Source organism: Neodiprion pinetum, chromosome 6 (genome assembly GCF_021155775.2).
Source record: "Neodiprion pinetum isolate iyNeoPine1 chromosome 6, iyNeoPine1.2, whole genome shotgun sequence".
Taxonomy (NCBI): Eukaryota; Metazoa; Arthropoda; class Insecta; order Hymenoptera; family Diprionidae; genus Neodiprion; species Neodiprion pinetum.
This window is the reverse complement of record NC_060237.1, coordinates 14,817,776-14,835,576: the sequence shown is the minus strand read 5'-3', so window position 1 is coordinate 14,835,576 and position 17,801 is coordinate 14,817,776. Positions and strand designations below refer to the sequence as shown.

Below are 17,801 nucleotides of genomic sequence, written 5' to 3'. Positions count from 1 at the left end.
GTCAGAATATGGAATGTTTAATGTACTGTGCTGCAACGCAAAGCATTCCACCGTTGATGTCATTATCGCGTTACTTGCGTCCAACCCTGATACATTGGCTCGGTCCGCGCTCTGGTTTGTGCTTTCGTTAGGCATTTTTGTTTTTCCTCTTACTGGTTAAGATATTTTATACTCGAAATAATCCAGGCCAATATGGGGCTAATATTGAGAACACAGTTGATACACGAATGACCAGTGAAAAATTCGGCAATATACGATATCAGGATATTATGACACATACATACTAATACACAAGTAATAAATCACAGAGTTTCATACACAATATTTCGTAAATTATATAAATATCATCTAGAAAGAATAATACCTTCGTTTTTCATGTGTTTGACGAGTTTTTGAGTTGAACACGGAAATAAATTTTTTTTTTTTTTTTTTTATAGATAAATCTCACTCTAGCAACAATGTATTCCACCGCTGCCGCGAATTCTTGTGTTACGTGGGGGTAAGAGTGTACTAAGCGGTGATAGTTGATGATGAATTGAATAATCAAAGATGCTCTCAGGTAACGACAATGAATAAAAATTAAAACCAACAAAGAGTTACCTCTTGATAAGCCGGTAATATGGGTACGTTGTTGCCTAATCCCATAGAGGTCTGTGAGTGTTGTTCAGATGGTTAAGGCTAATTTATAATAATGAAAGTAAAAAAAAGTCGTCGTTCAAACAAAATGGTTTAAAATGATTTAACTGGTGAAAGATAAAATAAATTCTGTACCAATGAATGACGATAATGACGTAAAAGCTGAAAGTAACAATTTATAAAGTGTTTGAGTTTATACATTAGTGCACACCGACGGACGAATTTATATTAAAATGCAGAGAAGCTGCAGAATCACTAAATTTGACCGTTTGCGTGTTTGAGCAAATCGTGTGTTATTCTATTCTAAATTATGGTATTATTTGATACCAAGAACATCTATCCTGAACGATATTTATAACTAGCTGGTCGTGATTATTCGATATTGTATCTCTTTTTTCAGATTATCTTGAAATGATTATGAAGTGGGGCCGAGCTGAAGACTGGAGAATAACTCTGAATTCCCAGGGAAATTTTCTATAGCTGGACTCCAATTCTTGTTGCTGTTATTTCGAACTGTGTTCAAATCTTGGAAACAATACGTTTGATCTAATTGGGGTAGCGAAGCTAGCCAGCAACTCTAGTCTTACTTTTGAATGGATATTTCAATAGTAAATTTTGAGTAGAAAGTTGAAAACAAGAATTCGTTCGCTGTTGGAGATTGGCACTCGGATTGACTAATCTTTGTATGTATTCTTGTAGTGACGAGGTTGAGAGCCGTCGGATCGTGTCGGTCTGCGTCAGTAGTACTCTGGAGCAGGGCCTCACCTCCAGTTCATAAGTATGGATGAATGATATTAGAAACGATGAACCTGGTCCCTCAATCTTGATTAATTTCGATAGGTCGATTATCAGAGTTACTTTTCACAACAAACGCCCAAATGTTTCACTCGCGGTTTGATATGTAATGATTTGTATTATTATTATTAAAATGATTATTTTACGGAAGTAATGAAGTTGTTGATTAATAAAGTAAATGCTTGATATTACCAGATCTGGATTGAATCTGAGCTGAAATTGTTTCATTTAAGGAAAATGGAATATCATAAAAATTCTCGAAGATACAAGAAATAGTTAAGAACAGGAAAGAATTTGAAAGGTAGGAGATAGTGAGTCTTTTGCAGCTAACAGAATAACTGAATGCTCGGTTTTGACGAATTAGCGCGATACTTTAGGCCGGTCACAATAAGGATTTTCCAACGCTACTCTTGCTCGAGTGGGCTAATCCGGGTTGACGTCCACGCACTTCGCGACTTGACAGACGAAAGACGTTGCTGCTTGGGCCTGAGGGTAATAATAAGGGAATGGCATCTGCAGTTGCAATAAGTTGCAACGGTAATTAGCCAATGAAGTGCGAGGGCGACCTCCCGGTGCCCAAATCTACACGGTCTGCGTTAGTTGGCACTTTTCGATGGTGTTCCAACGATTCTCAATCTCGTCACTTACACGTATAAGATGTTAACTAAGGGTATCTTGAGATAATTTTCACGCATTCATTTACACATCTTAAAAGATAATCTACTTTGATTTAGTGGTTCCAAAGGTAGTGGTTTATCCTAATTATTGATGATAATTTTGAATTAAGAAGAGAGATATTCCCGGGCTGAGCGCCGCTGTTACTAGCTCAGCAATTCTACAGCGCAGTTCTTGGTGTCAGCAAATAAGATGCAATGTCAGCGGATGCCGAGGACTGTAAGTGATCTTATTAGAAATATGAGATTGTGATGAAATAATTGAAGAAATCAAAAAAATGAAATGAAATGGAGTTTTGAAAAAGGTACGCCATGGCGGTACGTCGGGACGTAACATGGGCGAAAATTCCCGCGATTCAGACAATTCCTGAAATAGGTTCATCCATGCACTATTCTGAAGTAATTTTGCGAAAGAAATCGATTGAGCGCAGTCTCAATACTCTGCGATCGACGCATTGAAAGTTACAGCCAAAAAACGGAGCATTTTACTCGCCATTTCTCTCCTGTTGATCCAACGCTCTTTTGCTTCGTTTTCCGAATTTCTGGGGGACCAATTAGTCAAGAAAGGGTCATTAAAATATAATCTGGATCCAAAAATTTTTAGCTCTGGAACCACAGAAATAGTAAGGCTAACCAACCCCTTTGCAATTTTTGGCGAATGTTTCTGCGATTTTGACAAGTGCTAGGATATATATCTTCACGCACTATTCATACAATTTTGTTCCCTAATCCTCTCCTGTTGATCCCACGCTCTTTATGCCGAGTTTTCTGAATTTCTGGGGGTCCAATTAGTCAAGAAAGGGTTATTCAAATAGGATCTGAAAACAAAATTTTTTGGCTACAAAACTGGAGAAATAGAAAGGCTATTCCCGTCGCATTTGTGGCGAAAATTTTTGCGATTTTGACAAGTGCTGGAATGTGATCTTCCATGCAATATTTCGACGTAATTTTGCGAGAGAAATCGATTGGGTGCAGTCCCAATATGCTGCGAATAACGTATCAAAAGTTACAACCGTAAAATGAAGAATTTTGCTCGCCATTCGTCTTCTGTTGATTTCACGCTCTTTCCGCTGCGTTTTTTAAATTCTTGGAGTAGCATAGCAAGGCCGGTACCCCACGCAGATTCCTGTTACCGACACTTACTGACATCCTCCTCAGACTCAAACCCTTTTCCGCAATGACGTCACAGTCTGACGCACAGACTCAAAGTAAGAAACGTGCAACCTTATCGACAGTTGTATCGGTCGAATGCAAAATTCGCACTGCTTCACCGACATTTCTCATCGGTCGAAGGTCGAAATCGTGCTGTTTTACCGACAATCTTACCGACCTACGGTGACAGTCTCTAGGGAGTGCTCGCATGCCAACAGTAAACTTTTTCACTGACCTGGATGTCGGTTACCGTCCCGCATTTTTTTCTCACGATAGGACTGTCGATGTGTAACATCAACCACTACGAATTCTTTTCCTACGGTAGGACTGCTGATGAGTAACATTAACCACCTTACATCCTTTTTCCACGTTATCAACTACGTGACATTCCAAAATTAATGATTCCTCAAATTGTTTTTCATTCACTCGGATATCGCTGATGTGTAACATCAACCACCTTACATTCCTTTTCCACGTTATCAACTACGCGACATTCCAAAGTCAAAGGTTCTAAGAATTGTTTTGCACTCACTCGGATGCCGGTTTATTATCAAACACGTAACATTGTTTTTGGCTTGTAACTGTCATGTGATCTCTACGATTAATTTCGAACGGGTTCATTCAAGGTGAGAGTGCAAAGTCGACCGATAGCTGCGGTAGTATACATTCAGAGCTAAGGATCTGCGGTGTTGGGTTAGTATCGCTCTAGGAATACTAAACATAACTCGGTTTGGATATAGCTCGGTCACGGATGGAGAGCAGGGTTGAATCTTACATAAGCTTTGTATTGAAAAAAATTTCTCTCTTAAGAGCTTAATTCATGAATATTCTTTAAAAAACAGGTTCATTGAGTACAATTTTCAGGATACAGTTGACAATTAGTTCACAAAGATAGTACAATAATTTCATTTACCAGTATCGTAACCAGGATGATATATTCGCCAGGAATGCGGGACCGTTCTTGCAGATGCTTCTGCGCAGTAACACAAATCGTACACCCTCGCCATCCGAACAGTATGATGATTTTGTAGCCAATTTTGAAGTAACAGTACGTTTCGTGCTGCACAGATTGCGTTAGGTAATGTATGCACGTTACATCTGGGAGACATAGCTGAAGTGTTTTGCAAGGTTTGAAGCGACGCACAGCCAAAGTCCTGCAAATCGATGATTCGAACTTTGGGGACAATTTCAAGCAAACCATCTCGTTTTTCTTTTCCTTTTACGTACACCATTTGAGCTTTGCACAGCCTGTCTTTAATGGTCTATTCAACTTCCTTAAACGGTATGGTTCCACAGCTCCAAGGTAAACCGTAAAAATCGCGATTCAACCAAGAATTTTCGCTTTTGTATTTGACGTCCAGAAAATCCCATTCGTAAGGTAGCTTGAAGAAAAACATTGATGGAGATGCTTCCGAGTTGATTGAAATTATAGCCAATGCTTCCAATACAAAGGTATTGTTGAAAGGTCTACGGAAACCTTGTATGTCAACGATAAGCTCCATCTTTGAATTGTGCGAGATGGTGGGAGCGGGTCAGCTTTTATACCAACTTTTTGACCGCACCACTAAGTGGGTTCTATTCTACAATACGATCGTAAGCAATCGAGCAGTACGCCGATGATTCAGCGGGAAAGTTGATAGCTTCATATTCAAGACGGATGTCGACAGGTCCGTACTTCAAAGATTCGTTTTGTTTCGAACAGTCGATAACGAATAAGGGGACGTTTCGAAGAAATTCACTCTATATCAACAACGTCTCGGGGTTCTTGTCGTAGTAGGTAGCTAGAAAGTTTGCGTACATCTTGTACAGGAGCGCGTACAGATTATGAGTCATATTAAGAATCAGGTTACCGTACGGATAAGATTAGGAGTTTGAAAATAGCTTGACGTCCGTGGTATCGCAATGATCGAAATGACTTGCGTTCTTGCCGGTCTTGTGCTTTCGACTTGTTTGGAAAAGCAAAATGACGTGCCGAGATTTTTCAAGCTGAGTGGAAGTTTTCATAGTCCAAACGTGTTTCGATGTTGTGAGAAGTAAGGGACATTCGTACAATTTCCAACTGCGAAAGCTCATCGAAATAGGCGCATCTGTCTGAACGAAATTTAGTAGGTCAACTTTCTTCTGATCCGCGAGTTTCAAATACGGTATTAACCATTCCACTGCATTGATCTTGATGTTGAATTCCTCCTCTTGAGTCTGCATCATTGCGTTGACGTCAGTTTTTGATCTCGTCAAAATTAACTCTTGTTCAGCGTTGACAACGATCTTGCGGTAGTCATTAGCGAAACCGAATATCATGCTGAGCGATGTCAATACGTCAAAATTACCCTCGGCTTCGGTTAATTTTTTTTTCTCTTCTACATCAAGCCATGCAGCGTTCTTCATCAGCCAAGTCGGACCAGCGTGCAGGGAAGCGTAACCCTTCATAAGACCTGTCAAGCCAACGTTCTTACTTCTATTAATCTCAACCGCATCAATTTTACAGCGAATTTCTTCAAATAAATGACAGATCGCGTTGTTTACGAGCTGTGTGTTCACAGTAGCTGTACCATCAGGTTTGAGGATTCGTCCATCGATATGTACCGAACTTTTGCTAGGTAATATGCATAATTCCTGATGCTGAACCGTGATTCGAATTTCATCGCTGTTGTTGAAAGTTGATGAGGCGTAAGGTGTGTGAGCGTGAATCGCGTAATGCGCAATGGATTCGTCAAAGACGACTGGTGTTCGAATGTTTAAGATTTCTTTCTCCATGGTACGTCGCAGATGATAGAACAGGAAAATCTGATTTTTAGTTGTCGGAAATTCCTCTTCCAAAAGTGGTCAGTTTTAGACCCAGAGCTATCAGGAACTCCAAGTTTCGAGGTGTTAACGGTAGGAGAATCAATCGATGACTGACTTGATCGGGGCATGCCGACTTACTGATACACCTACTCTTTGACAGTCTGTTTATATACAATTCCCATCGTTTATTGCGATTTGATATGTAGTTTCACAGTAATAACTTCGCCATGAAAATTGACCAGGTCTCCGTCTTGATCCACTCACTGGAGCTAAACGTGATCTATGGTCCTGACGGTGATGGGAAGGTGAATGACGTGCGATGGTACTTCCACGATCTTATATCCTAGTGGGACAGTCGGGGAAAACTCGTGAATAGTGTGTACTTTGTGTCCATTGACGTAGGCGCCCATTGTAATGCTGCACTCGACTCGCAACGCGTTGACCTTGAGTATAGTTACAGGCACGTGTGATTCGTGAGTTTTATCAACCTCTAATACACGTGGTGTGAATCCCAAAAGTTGAGCAATGGAATCATTCGGCTCAAAGTTAATCGTGTGGTTGCATGTGATTTCGCTGTGTAATGTATTAATGTTGGGTTTGATGGCGAGGCTGATATTTGTATTTCTTAGCATGTTTTAAAGATACTTCTCTATGTCCTCGATCTCGTAGCTGCCGGTAGGTATGGTGATCACTTTATCAGCTACGTAAATTTTATTGTGACCAACATCAACGTTGGGAATCGAATTAAAGGTTAACAATTTTACCAAGCCAAGAGCATAACCTTTATCACGAGCAAGTTCGATCGGTGGGAAATATTGTGCATCGAGAATCGAAGAGGTTCCCGAAATCGTTAACGTTAACGAATCATCCATGACTGCGAGTGGTAGACTGACTTTGATGAATCACGCACCATGTCGATATAGCTCACCACTTGGAAATTTCAGACACAAGTGTCCGCATTCAAATGGATCATAATCCTGGTACCTTTCATGATTGTATTTAACACTCCCAACGCCGAGGTATTTTATGAGGTCTGAGGGTGGTTGAAGGTTGCCGAAACTGTCAGAGTAATCGATATTATTGTCGCGTTTCTTGTATGCAACACAGTGTGTTCCCGGACCGTCTTTGTCGTAAAGGTTGATTATAGCTGACTCGTTTTTTCGTGAACCGTTTTTGGGCAATTCGTTTCGCGAAGCCAACCAGTTTACTCCTATTGCTCAGGAGTAAACTCTACTCACGGACGTAACATTGAAGGCAGCCGTGACTTTCGCTTTTCGGAAATCCAGTGATAGAATTTGACGTGTGTGCTGCGAATGAAGTGCTATCTGATAGACCGGTTCCAAAGTGTGCAAGCTCAGTGATATTATTACAGAAGTAAAACCACTGTGTGATAGAGTTGAAGACACTCTGAAAGTCATATTCTACGTTTAACGCTATCATCGATCTCCGATTCACACGAACGTCACAAACAAATCCGTATCTCCAAAACGGTATTGCTGCAAAACTATTTCCTGCTGCTACTACGAGGACATCTTAATTTTTCACGACGTTTAGTACAACACAACGCACACGACGTCATCACCGCCTACAGACACAAAATCGCTATACCAAAGTCCTTACGTAAGAATGCAACATTTTCGTCCATTGCTTCACTTCATCTTCACTTTGTAAGTCGACAAACCCTAGATTAAAATTTACAACATGGCTACCGAAAGCACTTTTCCGCACCTGCCTGTTAAAGATGCATTGGCGCTGATTCCCACGTTCAATAGCACTTATATGCCCGTATCCGAATTTATAACTAAATTGGAATGCGCAAAACAAGCTATCTTAGCCAGAGAACTGAATTTATTCGCTACACTCATTCGCACGAAAATCGAAGGCGACGCACGTAAGTATGTAGAGTCAGATATCCCGGATTCTCTTCGAGATTTGCTAGACTGCCTCAAACAGGCCTACGCATCTGAACAACACCTCCCAGATATTCAGCTAGACCTCGCACAATAGGCACAGAGGCGAAACGAGAGTTTTCTAGATTACGGTGCTAGAATGAAACATCTGTTGGGACAAGCGTACGAATCAATAGATGCCTCAGAATCTATCAGCGATGCTCAAGTGCTAAAGGAAAATATCAAAGAAACCGCAAGACTAAGATTCATGAAAGGTTTACTCGACGAATTAAAAATAAGAGTAGCTCATGAGAATCCACAAACCCTACAAATGGCTATACACACGGCCACCAAAACTGAAAAACTATTATCGGATAGACTTAAACTAGCCTCGTACCGTGATACTAGCTACGAAACACAAAACCATATAAAATATAGTATATGTAAATTAACCGATCACATCCGTAAATATTGTCCTCAAAAACCTTCCGTATTAGTAGTGTGTAGATAGTGCAAGAAGGCAGGTCATAGTATAGAAGAGTGCAGAACAAGGCAGCGCAACAACACAACTTGCACGCAGTGTGGTCGCAAAAGCCACTCAAACGATAAGTGCCGCTCAAATCGGTCTCAATATCCCCAGAATCCGAAAATCGACCAAGATTGAAGAGTTTTCCAAAATAACACTGATCGTCAACAACAAAAAAATCTCAACACCATGTATCGAGCAAGAGGCCCGACAAACCTACCTTCAGACCAGACGCGAAATGACAGTCAACGCTCACAACAGTATAACACACCAAATCCTTCACAATCGAATTTCAGCGTTAATTATGTAACACAAGACTACTTAAACGATAATTTCGAGGCAGTCGTCGACCCGGAAGTTTTATGCGAAGCAGAGCAACATCGCGAATATTCAGGCAACGCGAGCCATTTAAACAAGTTCAGGGACAGCCGCGCGGACGCATCGACCTATCCCAAACCGGAGCAGCGTCCAAACCAAACGTTACCTCCGAACAAATAGAATCTGGCCCTCTGCAGATTCGAACACAATGCCCGCAGTCTTTGAATGGGTACGTGACACTAATAATAGATACTGGCGCTAATATTAATTTGTTAAAAATCGATGAAATCGACCCAAGAGTCCACGTCACAAAGGCAGACATTAGGCAGATTTCAGGGATAACGGAAGAATCCATCAGAACAATAGGAAGTCTCTACATCGAGTTAGCTAATACACGCCATGAATTCCATCTTGTCGATAACTCCTTCCCTATCATCAAGGACGGTATACTGAGTTCAGACTTTTTACGTTCGGAAAAGACGACTATCCGTTTCAAAAACAACCACCTTATCTCTCGCGAAACCGGCGTTATTCCCTTTAACAGGCATAGAACCAACACAAAAACACCACCGCGCATCCTCACACCATCTGTCACACAACACCGAAGGTTCGAATAACCACCGGTGAACTCACACGACAACCCAGCACATTTATAGTTGAGATCGGTGCAGATGTGAACATAATTAAATTCGGAGCAATAGATCCGCATGTTCCGTATAAATTACTCGAAGGTCAGATCCACGTTACCAGTGCTATACAGGAGTCAATAAAAGTATTAGGAACAACTAGCATCCGAATCGGTGACAACCTTCATATATTCCATATAGTCGACGATTTGTTGTTGATACAAGAAGACCGAATCTTAGGATCGATGTTCTTACGGAACGAAAATGCAACGATATCTTTCGATACAGGAAAAATAATACCAAACAATACTACCAAACCATTCAAACTCCTAGACGACAATTACATATTGATACCACCACGAACGGCTTAGGTGATTGCACTAAAAATTTCGAATCCCTCGGTAAAAACGGGATTCATAGAACAGTTGGAAGTAGGCGCTAACATATTTCTCGGACAGGCCCTGGTTACCAACCAACAAGGGTTTGCTTACGTTTATGCAATAAATTCCAACGAATCATCAGTGGAAATAAGAAGACCAGTCGTAACACTAGAAGAAGTCGATGAACTCGCGAGCACCGCCACGCTCAGCGCAAAAACACACCTAACGCATACAAGTACTGCAAGCAGCGGACAGGTCTTACTAGCACAGGTATTACATAAAAAAAAAAGATCGAGAATCGCGTTCTTCCCACATCCCTAAATTACGATTCGAGACGCCTTGACATTTTGGAGGAAAAATTGCGATTGGACCATTTAAAGAACAAAGAAAAACAATTAATAGTTATTCTTGCTATCGAATTGAACCATTTATTTCTCCTCCCACGTTACACCCTGAGATATACAAACTTAGTCAGCCATACGATCCCTACTACTAATGACGCACCAATTTATACCCAGTGTTGCAAAAAATGCATTACTTTTTGTACTGCATTACACTTTCATTACTCATTACAGTGGTAATAAGTAATGAATTTAATTTCCGTTACTCAATACTTTATTTTCAATGAGAAATGGATAACTTTTCCAATACATTTTTTTTAACGAGTTATGTGTTTCACCTTACATTACTCATTTTATTTTATAATGAGTATTTTGAACTTGTCCATCACAATTTCATCTATTAATGAGTAATGTATTTATTTCCTAAATGAACTTTGACAATTAAAAAAGGTTCAGAATAGAGATATTATAAAAAATGTAATAAATTTAGAGCAAATTGAAAGCAAATTCTCAAGTATATAAATTTTGAAGAATCTTTTAGATTATATAAAAAAAAAATCGGTTGCTTATTTAGCTCGTTTCAAATTCATCTGAAATTCATGATGAATTCAAAATGAATTTGAAAGCAGTAGTTTCCTAAGAATACATATTTGATAATTGACTTTCATTGATAAAATAGCAATACCTAAAAAAATTGTTATAAATTTGTCCTGAATCAAAGGAAATTATCTCTCTGATGAGTATTTTGGTCGGTGAAATTGAAGATGAATTCATGCGGAATTCTTCAGAAAGTAAAACTTTTTTTGTACGGTATAGTTCACATTTCTAACCGAACTCAATACAGACAGAATATCTGTAAAAACGTACAAATTTATTATGAATTTCTATCGTGCTCTTGACAATTTCTACATGACACATACTCGCCATCACATGAAATTTTTGCGTTTTTACACTTTGATTTTATTACACCGTTCCATAACTCTTTTCCAAAAGTGGGATCCACCTTATTATGAACTACGAAAAATTGGTCAATTGATATTTTTTCTTTGTTTCATTTTTTTTCCACAGTGCATTTATAATATAATTTATGACAATAGTAAAAAAGGAAGTTTTCGAAACTTTGAGTATAAAAAATGCCGTCAAGCGAAAATCTTAAATAAATTGTTCCGCTATATGTCTAACAATTTTCAATATTTTTATTCATACTCTTAAAAATAGTCGTAGGTTTCAAATTATATTTCCAGAAAATTATTTTAATTGCAAAATTGACATTTTCCGATATTCCGTTTTAATTATCAAAATGAACTATTTAATCCTTCATTTCTAAAGTTGAAAACTTTTCTATTTTTTTTATCGTGAATTTATACGCTGTAAAAACATCATCTGAAAGAGAAAAATGTATGAATTTCTATTCTTTGATCTTGTGTCAACGGCTCCATTTTCATTTAATGATCCTGAATTTTATGAAATTTCACAATTAATTATCATAATATATAAATTTCATAATTGTTGAACAAATAATAATCATTTCGATCAATTGAAAGGTATGAGAAGCTCATAATATTACGCTTCAACTTATTTTTATAGGTTTAATGTGTACACATTAAATTTGTGATGGGTACTGCATGGTCCCTCATTACTCATTTTTCATTTTTTAATGAGTAATGTATTTCTCTACATTACTCATTATTTTTTTAATGTGTTATGTATTTTTCTAGATTACACAATAATTATGAAATGCGTAATGTATGAATCCGTCATCATCAGTAAAAAAAGCAATGATTATTGCATTACTTTTTACATTGAGATTCCTGCAACTCTGTTCATAGTAAACAATACAGACACCCAAGAGTACACAAAGATGAAATACGAAAACAAGTGACCAAACTCCTCGATCAATACATTATCACACATTCTTCATCTCCTCACAATTCTCCGGTCTGGATCATCCCCAAGAAATCAGATGCTAGCGGCGGAAAGAAGTAACGAATGGTCATCGAATTCCGGAAACTGAACAAAAAAACCATTGGCGACGCGGACCCGCTACCAAATATCGTCGATATCCTAGACCAGCTAGGCTCCGCAAAATATTTCCCAACGTTCGACCTGGCTTCCGGGTTCCACCAAATCCCAATGCATTCTGACCACAGCGCAAAGACCGCTTTTTCGACTCCTCACGGCTATTTCGAGTATACAAGAATGCCATTTGGCTTAAAAAATGCCCCATCCACCTTTCAACGTCTAATAGATCAGGTTCTATCGGGATTACAGGGTACTGATATGTTTGTCTATTTAGATGACATAGTTATTTACTCCAGATCCTTAAAGATGCACGAAACCAAATTTCAGAATCTCGTGAAGAGAGTGTCTGATGCAGGACTAACCCTCCAGCCAGATAAGTGTGAATTTCTGCGTGAAGAAGAAGCATACCTAGGTCACATCATCACTCAAAATGGATTGAAACCTAATCCGTAGAAGATAGCAACAATAAAAAACTACCCGATTCCCAAGAATCCTAAACAGATTGAACAGTTTTTCGGCTTGATAGGCTACAACCGTAGATTTATTCCTAACCTTTCAAAAATTGCTAGACCTATCAATAATTTGCTAAAGAAGAATAGCCCTTTCCTATGGACAGAAGAACATCAATTTGCATTCGAATCTCTACGCGATAATCTGTGTCGAGAACCGATACTGCAGTATCCCAACTTCGAAAAACCATTCGTCCTAATAACCGACGCTTCAAAGTATGCAATAGGAGCAATAATTAGTCAAGACAAAGGTGGCGATGATTTACCAATCGCGTAGGCATCGAGGGTGTTACAAAAGGCTGAAATCAATTACTCGGTGTCCGAAAAGGAATTCTTAGCGGTCGTTTATGCTGTCAAACATTTTCGCCCTTACCTTCATGGTAGAACCTTCACCCTAGTAACAGACCGCGAACCACTAAAATGCATCAAAAACGTACGAGACCCGACTTCTCGTTTAATGCACTGGAGACTGAAGTTGGAAGAATATTCGTATGTCACAAAACATAAAAAAGGAATAGCGAACTCCAACGCAGACGCACTTTCCAGAAATCCACCTGTTGACTCTTTCCGAATTCTACCTATTACCTCAAAACGGCAACGATCCAATACAGAATGCTTTTCTACTGACGCCCACAAGCGCGCCAAAGTAGCTCACCAACGCCCAACACGTGCTCGCGAACCAGATACGCTATCTTCGTCTACCAGTGCTCACAAACGCACCAAAATAGCTTATCAACACCCAACACGTGCTCGCGAACCGGATACGCTATCTTCATCCACCGGCGCTCACAAGCCAATAAAACATAGACCAGCACCCCAATACGAGCGCGTGGGTCTGCACACGAATCCACCAGCCCTTCCCCACGAAAACAAACCAAAGCATTACACGACACCTCGACTTCAGCTGTTACCTCTGACTCGAGTGCCAGTATGACTGACAATAACAGCGCAACGGAGCCACCGATCGTAAGCGACAAAACGATCAAGCAAACTACGGAACGAATTCAACCACTTAACTCATCTAAATCAAACCAAAACTCCGGTAAACCTCAGGGTCGTAGTATTGAAATACGTGAGAAACAGTCTGACACACTGAATCAACCGACGTCTGAAGCCACTACCAGCAAAAGACGAAATTACGCCCCTCGATTTACGGAATTCGTAACAGACCTTAACCACCTATCATTAACGCACAGTAAATTTATTCAAGAAATACGCGCCAATCTCCTCAACAGACAAGATAACCTGGCCCACTGGGTCTCGGCAGACTGCAAGACATCACGCGGAGTCGCGGGACAACTAATCAATAGGAAAATAATCACCCGAGATCAAACACAACAGCTAGACCCTGAAGTACCGAACGTATTGACACTGCCACATGGTAACCGCCTCATTTACAATCTAGTAACCAAAAAGTACCACTACCAAAAACCAACTGAAGAAATACTGTTCAACGCCCTTGTAAACCTAAGGAATTGCTTAAAATAAGACAAAGTCAAATCGCTCTCGGTTCCAAGACTAGGCTGCGGCTTAGATAAGTTAGACTGGAACCTTGTTAATCGGATGATCCATTACATATTTAAAGACTCCGACATAACGATCACCATTTGTAATTATCAAAACCCGACTTATGACTCGACATCTTCTGAATCTGAAGCAGACGCATCAACACCCAGAATCCCTGCTCCCCCTTTAACTCGTCGGCCAATGCGTCGGACCGGCACTAGGTCAGCTCCAAGACATGCTCCGGTTTCTACTCCCTCGCGCTACCCAACTGATATCTCGGAGAGTGACTCCGTGACACATGATCCGGAGTCAGCTGTTGAAGACACGGATAGCGATGCCTCCGTTGTACCTACGGCAACGCTACCACCTTTAGGCTCACAACGTCGCGACAATCCCGAAGAGCGAAAACCGGACCGCCCCCATATTGACAATGACAACTTTTGTTGCTTAGATCACTTCATACAAAATCAAAATGACATATTACCAACACCCAACGTAACCGAAACTAATGACGGACTTCTCATGTTGTGCGACTATTACGCTCATTTCGTATCAGCTAATTGTCGTTGGACAGAAGGACTAGAAAAGTAGTTGATAGACGAAAATCTAATGAGCATGGAATACATCAAAACCAGAATCCAGAAATATCTGATGTAATTAAAACTCGGTTGAAAAACAACAAATACATCTTTACCCTCCTAGTGAAACCACGCCAATCAGACCCAAACAGACTTGACGACATTTTCTACACGTTAGTTAACTTCAGGATTATCTTGTCCGGACTAGACATTCGATCCATATCTTTCCCCATGTCAGGACCAGAAGTAGATGATATTCTACGATCTATCTTCAAAAAACTCAATTATCACATTTTTGCGGATTCAGACATTCGAGTAACACTTTGTAGAAATATTACAATTATACCAGACGAACGATTACGCGAAGACATGATCAAAGAGTACCACGAGTCACTGATTGGAAGACACCAAGGCGTTACGAAAATTTTCAATAGAGTAAGAAAAAAATATTTTTGGCCAAACATGAAAAAGCAAATTCAAAATATCATCAGATCTTGCGAGAGTTGCCAGAGGAAAAAACAAGTCAGCATCAAAACAAAATCACCCATGGCAATCACTGACACGCCCACAGAGGCCTTTGACAAAGTAGCCCCACATTTAGTCGGTCCACTCCCCGTTACGAAATCGAATAACCGCTACTTTTTGACGATCCAGTGCAATCTGACCAAGTTCTTAAACGCCATTCCAATTCCCGATGCTACTGCAAAGACGATAGGGACAGTATTCGCTAAAAAATACATCACGTGCTATGGATCTCCGCGAACTATACTCACGGACCAGGGACGAAACTTCATGAGTACCGTTTTCAAAAAAATGTGCAGGATCTTCAAAATTAAACAACTACGAACAACTGCATATAGACCGCAATCAAACGGCTCATTAGAAAGAAGTCACCTTATAATTACCGAACACATCGAACATTACACCAACGCAGGTGAAGATTGGGATGAATTCATACGTTTCGCCATTTTCTGCTATAATACAGCGAAACACGAGAGTACGAATTATTCACTTCAAGAGCTAATCTTCGGCTCGGAAGCCAAACTGCCGACAGATGCGATACTAGACAACACATCCACGCATACATACGATACATTCCTCCTCGATCTAATAGCGAATCTCACAGACATCCGTAAACGCGCTGCGTCGAACCTGAAACAAGCTAAAGAGAAAAGTAAAGAACACTATGACAGAACGATTAACCCACAACGGTTTGAAGTAGGACAAACTTTCTACCTATTGGACAAAACAAGGTCACAATTCCAAAATCATTATAAAGGCCCGTATGTAATCAAACGCATAATAGATGACGTCAACGCCGAAATATACCTTACGCTAAACAAAACTAAAATAATTCATCGCAATAAACTGAAAATTGCACATACATAGTAAAATCCCACATGAACCCCTTCAATAGATAACACAGTACAACCGATAATAACAAGACGCGATTTGCTCAATAATCAAGCTTTTGCAAACTCAGTAGAATATGTATATCATTACAGGGCCAGTGTGGAAATCACCGAACACGATGAAATACCGTACACAATACAACAATTTGAGGTTAATCCCGGCATGCTTTGAACAAATAAAGCATCTACGGACATTCAACGAAGAATGAACGCTAATCAACTATGTGGATCTTGGTAACATGTTATCCCAGTTATTGAAAATTACAGACTATTTGAACAAAATACGCGAAAAATTTACTACCTCAGCAAGTAAATGCAATACGAGTGACCGCATAGAATTGTGAGCGAACAGAATAAGTACAATCAAAGAATACCAGAAGCAAATAAAATCATTAATTGGTAACCGCACAGTTAATAAAGCGCATTTGGAGCTGTCCAAGTTAGCAACGTGCCACGACAAAAGAGGAGCCTTAAACTTTGTGGGAAGCCTCTTCAAATCACTTTTTGGAACACTAGATGTAGAAGACGGTGAATACTTGAACCAACAGATAGATAATCTATACAACGATACAAACCATCTAGCAATCCTGCTAAACAAACAAACAAATATAGTGCAATCGACACTGGGCGCATATCGTAACGAACTAGATAACGTTGCATCCCACAACGAATCACAAGACCGCATATTGGCAACCCTAAGCAACCAAGTGACTATCTCGGGAAGATTCATGTCCACAAGCAAGACTGCAATCTCACTTATTAGACACCTCATTGACCTGGACAGATACGTGAATAATTACAAACTTGATCTTAACAACCTAATAGACGCTATTCTCTTTGCACAACAAGGAATACATCCAAAAATTTCATCTCCATAACAAATGATTTCGAGCATCCAATACATTCAATTGCTGAAACCTCTTCTAGAATTTCCCGTTCCCATAGATGCCGCATACGCTGAAGAGTTAGTCCGAATATCGAAAGTAGAAATCGCATATTTTGAGCCGCGATTGATTTACGTCATTTCAATACCCATATGAAATAGAGATACTTTCAACTTATACCACTTGCTACCCATACCAGTTAGACAATCCTACGACACGATTTCCAACAAGTTCGCATACATTTAACCCAGTGCTGACTATATAGCAATAACATTAAATAGAGCGTCATACTTCCAGCTATCCGAACCCAAAATCAACAAATGTATCCTAACGCAAAACAGATACATTTGCAGACAAAGTCAACCACTATTCCACAGCGGAATCCACGAGCTTTGCGAAGTCGAATTGTTTCTCCACTATTCACAATCAGTAACAAACAATTGCGAGCTTAGACTAACATCTTTCGAAGGCACATATTAGACGGAACTTTCCGTCACCAACGCTTAGATATTTTCTTCAGCAAAACCAGAAACCGTACACATATTATGTCCGAACGACCACACCTCGCGAAACGCCAATTCAGGAGCCGGAATATTACGACTGAATAACAAGTGCACCGGTCACACGGGTGACGTGACACTCTCCACAACTAGGTATTCGACCTCATCTGAAATCCACTCATACATCCTGAACTTCACTCTCAATCTGGACCGGATATACAAAAACCTTAATTTCAATGAAACCACAAATTTATCCTTAATTGCAATCC

At 39.8% G+C, this 17,801-nt stretch overlaps 1 protein-coding gene across 1 annotated transcript; it reads right to left on the bottom strand.

Moving 5' to 3' along the window:
• Positions 1-5,120: 5,120 nt before the first annotated feature.
• LOC138191175 (uncharacterized) lies at positions 5,121-6,011 on the bottom strand. Its single transcript, XM_069137371.1, has one exon. It carries the CDS (start codon positions 6,009-6,011, stop codon positions 5,121-5,123), a length of 891 nt encoding a protein of 296 aa, XP_068993472.1.
• Between the last annotated feature and the right edge of the window lie 11,790 nt (positions 6,012-17,801).